The sequence below is a fragment of the Pteropus vampyrus genome, unplaced genomic scaffold (genome assembly GCF_000151845.1).
Source record: "Pteropus vampyrus isolate Shadow unplaced genomic scaffold, Pvam_2.0 Scaffold24, whole genome shotgun sequence".
NCBI classification, from domain to species: domain Eukaryota; kingdom Metazoa; phylum Chordata; class Mammalia; order Chiroptera; family Pteropodidae; genus Pteropus; species Pteropus vampyrus.
The window spans coordinates 11,211,747-11,221,230 of NW_011888805.1; the positions used below are offsets into that span (position 1 = coordinate 11,211,747).

The 9,484-nt window shown below is 36.9% G+C and overlaps 1 protein-coding gene across 5 annotated transcripts in view; it reads left to right on the plus strand.

Moving 5' to 3' along the window:
• AHI1 (Abelson helper integration site 1) overlaps window positions 1–9,257 on the plus strand; it is a 169,235-nt gene extending 159,978 nt beyond the window's left edge. For all 5 annotated transcript variants that reach the window (XM_023528394.1, XM_023528392.1, XM_011356176.2 and 2 more), the window contains 2 exons: window positions 3,008–3,110; window positions 7,873–9,257. In XM_023528394.1, the coding sequence (XP_023384162.1) occupies window positions 3,008–3,110; window positions 7,873–7,875 (106 nt within the window). In that variant the 3' untranslated portion in view covers window positions 7,876–9,257. The remainder of the gene's footprint in view (window positions 1–3,007; window positions 3,111–7,872) is intronic.
• Window positions 9,258–9,484: the final 227 nt, after the last annotated feature.

Genomic DNA, 9,484 nt, shown 5'->3' on the forward strand with positions numbered 1-9,484 from the left:
AAATGTCTAATCTGCCTTTAATCCTATCCAGTATATTTTTCACCTCAGGCATTTTAATTTTTATCTCTAGAAATTGAATTCGAATCTTTATATGTATCTTTCTTGTGTCTACTTAAACTTTAGAGCAGGTGGAATACAGTTATAATAACTGATATATCTTTGATAATTCTAACATCTGTGTCAGTTAGGGATTGGTTTTATTTTTTGTCCTTATTATGGGTTGTATTCTCCTATTTCTTTCCCTCCCTTTAAATTTTTATTAGATGCCACATATTGAAGAATTTATCTTGTGGCTGCTAGATATTTTGTATTCCTATAAATATTCTTAAACTCTGTTGTAGAATGTAGTTAAGCTACTTAAAAACAGTGTGATTCTTTCAGGTCTTGCTTTTAAGATTGTTAAGTGAGACTGGAACTATCTTTAGAGCTACTTATTCTTCACTACTGACACAGATACCTTCTAGGCACTCTACTCAGTGCCTTCTGAGTTGTGAGGTTTTCCAACCTGATTGATGGGAATAAACACTATTCCTGGCCTCGGGTCATTTCCTCAGATGCATTTCCTCAGATGCACACACCCATCAGTACTTTGCTGAATGCTTAAAGGGAGCCCTTTGCAGATCTTCAAGTTCTCACTGAGGCTGTCTCCTCTCTGGCACTCTGTGAACTATACCCACCTTAGTCTCTCCAGACTCTCAGTTCTCACTCAGGGAGTCACCACGCTCCATGGCCTGGAAACTCTCAAGGCAGTAAGCTGGGCCATCGTAGGGTTCATCTCATTTATTTTCCATATTTTAGGAATCGCTGTTCTTTGTTGCCTGTGGTTCAGTATCTTGATAACTTTGGTTCATACACTTTCTCCAGTTCTTTTGTTGTAAATTTGATCCCTGTTACTTCATCTTGGCCGCATGCAAGAGTCTAGATGTTGTACATATTTTTAAGGTAGCTTTCTGTTAGAGTGCATATAGATGGTGATAGAGAAAAGACAGAGAGGATCATACAGTCTGATTTTCCTACAGTGGTCAGGGAAAGCCAAAGATATAAGATGGCACTTAAGTCTTTAAAGACCATGTAGAGACAGAATGAACAAAAAGAGAAGGACCTGGAAATGAGAAGTGTTGCAGTAGCTAAGGGACAAAGGTGGGAAAGTGCCTGAGATCCCCAGAGGCTAGCAGAGTACTCTGTGGCTGAAACAGAGGTTGAAAACTAGGGCTTTTGCCAGCCAGAGTTAGTCCTGGTATCTTTGGTTGGGTCCACATGTATGTGTGTAATTTTATTAGTTGCCCAAATATAGAAAGATATCACTTAAATGCAGATTTCTGACTTGAAAATAATCTGAAGCCTGGACCACAGCTCCACGTTCTTCCGTGGCACCCACCAGCTGGTGCTGAGACAGAGATTGTCTCCCTAAATGGGTCATCCGCTCTCCAGCTTGCCACAGCCCTGTCGTATTACCCTGCCTTGCTTCCCTTGTTCATCTTATCATTCTGGCCTCCGTAGACATTTGAGTTTTTATTTCAGTGCTACAGCATAGATTCCCTGGATGTAGGCTAAAAGGTTGGACTGATTAAGGTTGTAAATTATCAGTCCTTTTTCCAGAGCTCAACCTTCTTTTTCTCTCTCATCATTCTACTCCTTTCTTAAATATACTTCACTTTTTCTTTTATCTTTATAATTTCTGACCTTTTCCTTCTCAGTCATCTGACTTCATTTTACTTACACATCTCCATATTAGTCTTCTCAGACTAATGTGGTAGCAGTACCACAGCCTAGATGGCTTTAAGCAGCGGTTCCCAAACTTTTTGGCACCAGAGACCAGTGATCCTATGAAAATCTAATGCCTCATCATCTGAGGTGGAGCTGAGGCAGTGCTAGTGCTGGGGAGCAGTTGCAAATACAGATGAAGCTTCGCTTGCTGGCCCAATGCTCGTCTCCTGCTATACAGCCCAGTTCCTAACAGGCCACAGACCGGTACTTGTCCACGGCCCAGGGTGTGGGAACTCCTAGCTTAAATAACTGAAATTGATTTTTTCATAGTTCTGGAAGCTGGAAGTTCACGATCAAAGTTCAAGCAAGGTTGCAGGTGTCCACCTTTTTGCTGTGTGACATGGCCTTCCTTTGGTGTATGTGTGAAGAGAAAGAGTTCTCTGGTGTCTTTTCCTCTTCTTATAAAGACACCAGTCCAATAGATTAGGGCCCCACCCTTATGACCTCATTTAACTGTCATTACCTCCTTAAAGTCCTGTCTCCAGATACATCCACTTCAGGGGTTACGGCTTCAACTTGTATATTTTAAGAGAACACAACTTGGTCCATAACATTCTCTATTCAATTCTACTTATTACTTGATTTTGAAATGTTTATATCATTTTCAAGCTCTATTTTGATGTCTCACACCATTCTTGGACATCCTAGAAAGGAGATAGTGCCTTCCATTCTTTGATTTTCCCTTTTTACATTGTTTTTTTATTTTCTTTCTCCTAACATAATTTGCACTACTGCAGCTCATCCACAAAATATTTATTTTATATTTTACTGTTACAGTTGAGCCTTTTGAAAATCTGCATTCCCCATTCCACAGGTCAAAACATAACAGTTTTCTTATACATAAACTTCCTTCACACCATTCTTTGTCATTAAGGAATCTCCTGTACTTTTACATACACATGCGTGCACACACGCACACATGTTTTTTCATCTAATTTGATAAAACCTTTCTGGTTTTTCCCAAGCATCTCTCTGAGTGTAGTAAAATTTGTTTTATTCTTATCCCTTCATCACAGTTAAGGAGGAACCCAACAAGCTAAAGTTTTCTGTCTCTGCATTATTTTGAGCAACTCCCTGCCTCTCACCCCCACATATACAATCACTTATATAGTCCGTCAGATGCTTTTCTCAGATCCTCCCCTTTCCATTCCCACTGTGACTTTCTTAGATCAGAGCTTCATCTGAGCTGTAGCAGCAGCATTCTTACTGGCTCCTTGTTTCTGATCTTTCCTTCCTACAGTTCTGACGTGGGCAAAGAACAGAGCCGTGGATGCCCAGGACATGTAAAGGAGACGCAGGTGAAGAAGAATGAGCAAACCGGCCGAAAAGTCAGTCTCATAGAGGTAAGAGGACAACTAGGAGAAAGTTGAGTCATAGAGTCAACAGGAAAAGATTTAAGAAAGTCATGGTTCACAAAGACAAATGTCAAAGAGAGGAGTAAAATAAAGACTGAAAAGTGCCTTTTGGGATGTGCAACCAAGAAGCCGTTTGTGACCTTCAAGAGGATGGTTTTGATGGCGAGTCCTGGAAGCGTGAATCAGATCGTCTCCTCTCCAAAAGGAAAAGATGGCCAGAACAGGCTACTTCTCCAAGAAGCCAATTTCAAAGAAAAGAAAAAGCTGGGCAGTAACTAGTGGAAAACACGGGATGTAGAGAAGGTCTTTATAGACAAGGGAATGACAAGCACATTTATAAACAGAGGAAAGAGTTCCTTGAGAGAACCCAGTGAAGGTATAGGATAAGGGGGAAATCCCAGGGACCATACACAGGATGAGAATTTGAAACAAGAAGGTGAGGCACTTCTTCCACTGAGATGGGCAGGTGGGCCAAGGTGTGTTTGAATGGCAGTGTTTTCTGGTGAGAGAGTGGAGTATGAGAAAGGCCTTTCGGAAGGCCTCTGTTTTCCCTGTTAGGTAGAAGTGAAGTTTGTCCGCTTCACTTGGAACAGCTCTATCACAGACACTTTTATGACATTGTCACTTTCTGGGAACTAGATTCAAAATTTTCATACGTATTTTTATATTTTAATCGTAAAAAATAAACGGATTGTACAGATGAATAGTTATATAACCTTGGGTTAAGGTATGACATTTTAACCTTGATAACTGAATCAGAAAACATTTTGAAACAGTTTTTTAGATTTAAATAATAGAAATTTTAAAATGATGTACATATAGGCACACCTTAGAGATATTGTGGATTCCATTCCAGACCACCACAATAAAGTAAATATTGCAATAAAACAACTCATACTAATTTTTTGGTTTCCTAGTGCATATAAAAGTATGTTTGCACTATACCGAGTCTATTAAAGTGTGTGATGGAGTTACATCTAAAAACACAATGCATTGCATACCTTAATTTAAAAAATATACTTTATTACTAAAAAATACTGGCCATTATCTGAGCCTGTTGGGAAAACAGTGCCAATAGACTTTCTCAGTGCAGGACAGCCACACACCTTCAATGTGTAGAGAATGTGGTGTCCGCGAAGGACAGTAAAGTGAAGGGCAGTAAAACAAGCTCCGTCTGTGTGTCAAAGCAAAACCCATCATGAGCAAAATCTAAAGCAATAACCTAAGGTGAGGCAGAATTTTATAAACTGTATGACATATAAAGGATAAATGTAATACCCTTAACATAAAAAGCTCTAAAAAATAACAAGGAAAAGGACACCAATAGAAAAATTGGCAAAGGGTGTGCACAGGACACTCTTAAAGTAATTCTTAAAGGAAAATATATGAATAGCAATGAACATATGAAAAATGTCCACTTTCCAGTGATCAAATTAGCAGAAATTAAAACAATAAATGTGATTTTTTCCTCATAAAATAGCAAGAAGTTTCAAACTTATAATACCTAGTGTTGATAAGAGTATGAGGAAGTAGGGTCCCTCGTGCACTGCTGGTGATCATCTAAGACTGATCCATTCTTTGTGGAGGGTAGTTTGGTAATACTTTTTTTTTTTAAGTTTTCAAATTGTTCATGTCCTTTGACCTGACAGTTTAATAGATTCTTCCAAGGAATCTATTGTAGGAAAATATTCAAGTATACATGCAGAGATTCAGTTAAAAGGCTACTCTTTCAAGCAGTGTTTTAAAAATAGAAGGAGCGTGACCAGGGCCACATAGCTAATTAATGGCTAAACATCAAGACGTCTTGGCTCCTAGTATTTGTTATTATACCTATAACTTATAAAGCTCTTCCACTATTGCCACTAGGCTTCTCCTATATCTGAATTCCCTACCACAAAAACAGATACTCCATAAATATTTTATGGCAGAAATACAAATAAAAATAAAAAATAACAGAAGGAACAAAATTAATTTCTGTGAATAAAGGGTTGATTAATTTATGAAACATTTATGTAATAGAATACCATGTGGCAGTTATTCATTATGTTATAGAAATATTTTCAAAGATCTCGAAATATGTTTGGTAAATTATTAAGTAAAATAAAGATGATTATAAAATAGCTTATGATATATAAACATAAAATGTTGAATAATATACATCAAAAAAATATCAATAGTTACCAGAATGGTAGAACTGTGGTGATTTTTTTCTTTCGCTTAGTGTATTTTCTCATTTTTCTGGTCAACACATTTAATATACTACTTGGTGATTTCTTTTAAAATGAGGGTAATTTCAGAACGTGTTCACAGCCCATTCTTTCCACATATAAAGAAATCAAGATCTCGGAGTCACAACTAAAAAGTGCCTGTACTAGGACTTGATCTTCTGACTCTGAGTTACAGGGTTATTTCTATTGTACAATGCTTTGTCTATTAACTCTAATTAGATGGTAGTGCTTGTAGACAGGCTAAAACATGCTCTCATTTTTGCTCCCCAGTGCTTAGCCTGGTGTTTGACCATATAGTAAACCTTTAGGGAATATTTATTGGATGGAATGTCTGTGAGTTAGATAGAACCCAGTATTTTTATGAATCTCCTTTGCACGTAGCATACAAAAACACTAATCTAGTTTCATATTCATTTTCAAAATCTTACTACACAGATTTCTCTTTTCATATGATTTGCCTTTATGACAGGCGCTTACTTCGTTACCGACTTCCTTTGTGAGCTTCCAAGGATATGTTAGGAAGAGATACCTCAGAGGAAGACGGGATTTGGATTCATTCTCGTGTCCTTTAGTTCGGTGGCATCCCTTCTTTCTCCAGACCTCTTCTGTCTCTTAGCTTTTCAGTCCCCATGCTGTCACCATTTCACCTTTCATCAAGATAATGTGCCACTCTTGCTTTTGCCCAGTTGTCACGAGGGGGGCTATCTGTTGTCAGAGGTCTGCATTTGACCGTCTCTTCTCCTTTTCCTTTAATTCTGTCTCTTTTCTCCCTTTCATGTCTTTGTCATTCTCTATCCAGTGTTCCTTCCTCTTCTTAGTCTGATTCATTTCCCTTAAAGATGTTATCTTTACTGCCCACTTCAGCTTTTTCTAGTTAAATTTCTCTTCGGGTTCCCTCTCCTGAGGCTCCTCCTGGCTTCTCTGTTTACTTCTCACAGTACAATCTCCACCTGATTAATTTAACTTGTCCTACATCTTCTGCATGTGCAGGATCCGTCTCACTCATTTCCAGCTGTTCTTCTCCCCCTTTCTTCTCCTTCCTTTTTCTGTTTTCCTTCTTTGTTTTTGTCCTGCTGCTGTCATAAACTCCTCCTCTTACTCTGTTTTACCTTGTTATTCCTCTGAGATCCTTTTACTTTCCTCACTGTCCCCTGCAGATGTTTATAGGGTCTCTGGGTGACTTGTGTTCAACATCCATTTGAGCCTTTACTACTTACTTTCCCATTTTTATCGGACCCTAATTTATGGCAACTTTTATATACTTCACCTGTATACACACAGAAACGATACCCTTTTTTTTTTCTTTTTTTTTTTTTTTTGCCCCTCATGGTAGTGTACCATGGCACACCGAATCAGTACCATTTTATACTCTACTTCAGTTGCTTTCGTGAGCTTCACTGGAAACATTTTTTGGGCTTCAGTATATAATGCCAACTTACCTGTGGTGGCTCTGTTTAACAAATTTAAAATCAGGAAACACCGACTGACAAAGGATTTTTTCCCTTCATGCGTAAATGTTTTTTTATATGAAAAAAAATAGTATAATCATTTACTTAAGGTCGGCCCTGTAACCCTCCCATGCCGCCAGGAAGGTCTTTGGGACACAGTTAGTTAGCCTGCCCTTTCTTGCCATAATGCTCTCGCCTTTACTCTTCTCAGGAGTGATCAGTGGAACCGACTACCAGCTAACCTGAATGCCATCATTCTTAGGCTGCACTTTGTTTTCTAAGAGCAACCACATGTTAAGTCCTTTCTGTTTAGAGAAAAGGCAACACCATTTTTGTGTCAAGTCCAGATACTCCTCACAAGTATATGAATAATTTCATTCAAAATTTCAGTTTCAGCCCCATGAGTTTATCCCCCTCATTTTTGGTATACTCACTGCATGGTCTCTAAGGGAGCAATTTTTTGTTTCCTCTGTCTCTTGGTTCTTGGTTTTTATTCATGGTATAATCGATTTTATTTCAGAGCTTTGTCTAGATACATAGTTAGCCATCACTGTCTTTGTCAATCAAAAATGACACACAACATTTTCTAGATTTATTTGAAAAAATATGTTTACCTACTTGTAAAAATAGACACAGTCATAGACTAAATGAAAAAAAAAATTCTATTTAATAAAATAATCTATATCTTTTCCAATCGCTAACTTTGAAAAATGATCCATAACGATTTTTTTCCAATGAAGAATTTTATAAAGTGATTGCTCTTAATTTCTGGAAGTTACCCAGGGTTTGGAGTACTTGGTGTCTGTATTTGAGAAGTGTATTTCCTTTTTGCTTGTATTAAATGCTGGAGCAGGCTTTAAGCAACTGATGATGATACGAAAAGTTGCTAACATTATGTTCAAGAGGCAAACTAGAAGCTAGGTAATTAACATTTTGGTCTTATTTGGTTGTGTGTGTGTGTACGTTGCACAGTATGTTTTGTTACCTGTGCTGTGTTGCCTGGGCATGCCAAAATGTGATTGTGGCCCAAAGTCCTTAAGTTCATTTAGTACATTTTATGCACTTTTCTTCTAGTGAAGAGTAGAAGAAGCATGAAGGGACAAAGAACCAAGTACACAGAAATGAAATGACACACCTAATGGAATTTCTCTTCAAAGTTTCTAATTTCCAGAAACTAAGGAAGAAAAGAGGAATCCACTATACCTGTCCTTATGAAAGAATCTAGAAACATCAGGTATGCTTGGAAAAATAAACGTGGCCTTTTGAGCTTAATTGTTATAAACCATCGTGATTGTTGTCGATCAAAGAATTGGCATTTGTCTTTATTAGTAATTGCATCAAAATTACATTACCACTGTTGGAAAAACAATAAAGGAAAAACCATAGATGCTACTCAGCAAATGTAAAGAAAAAGCGTTTGCATTGTTAGGGAGTTCATTAAGTAATGGTTTATTTAATATTATTGTATCTGTAGTGTGGTTATTAGTATCTGTAATTTGTTTATATGCGACATTATACTCAAAATATAAAGTATCTACTTTTGAAATTAACTTTATTTAAAATACCTGTTTCAGAATATTATATATTCAAAATGGTTTTAGTAAGAAAGGCATTAAATGGGAACAAATTTCTTTAGAATGAATCATATATATAACTTGATACAGATAAACTAAAATGGCTTTTGGCTGGACTGGCAACAGTGTTCCAAATTTCTTTACTTTTTTTTTTAAAAAGCCTTTCATATTGAAGCATGTGTGATTTCTACACTAACGTTTAATATTTATTTTCGTCTTACTATTTCATTTTAAATTATTACATTGAGTTATTTATTTTATTAGTTCCAGAATAAGTCCAAAATGTATGGTCATTACTATACGATTATACATTTTGAAGTATGATGTTATAATAGAAAACATTTATTTTTTTTAACTCTTCTCCTTTCTCAAGTATGTGATTATAAGTCTGTCAATAAAATATTTAACCCCCAAAAGGTAAAAACTAATATAAAATTAGAAAACATACCAAATTAGACAATTGATTCCATTAAAATAAGAAGTGAGAAAAACAGTGTTGGGCACTGAGGTGTAAATTTTGCCCAGATGTATCCCCGATGTGAAATATCTTCTAGTAAAAATATATTTGGCTCTTATCCCTGCACATGTTGTAGAGGCATGAAAATTGGTAAACATGCCCCTGCTGTGTAGAACTTTGGGGGTGGGGGGGAGCATTTTTGAAAGTGGAGTGTGGCATTGCATCGATGCCCAGTGAAGCCTTCAGCAATCAGCACGAAAGTCTGTTCTGAGAGCCCTGAGTTCCCACTGTTCTAGATGTGTATGCCTGTGCTTCGGTCACAGCTGGGCCCAGCCAGCTTGAGTCACCCTTGTACAAGCTTGTTTTTTCTGTCTTGTGAATGCCCTTGATAATTAAAAATAAAAATATGTGTCTCTCTTATGGTTTCAGCTCATTGTTTTGAAATGTATGTTGATTCTCTGATTTCATTTTTAAAAACAAGGAATTTCATCAAGTTGCAGAAAGATTTTAAATCATGACAAATGAAATAATATGTCAGGGAAGCTAAACATATGCTGAGATCTCAACATTCATATGAAAAATAAGTAAAGTATTATTTTTATATTGCAGCTAAAGAAGACAAAAATAACAGTTGAGGCAAACACCAGGAAAAGTT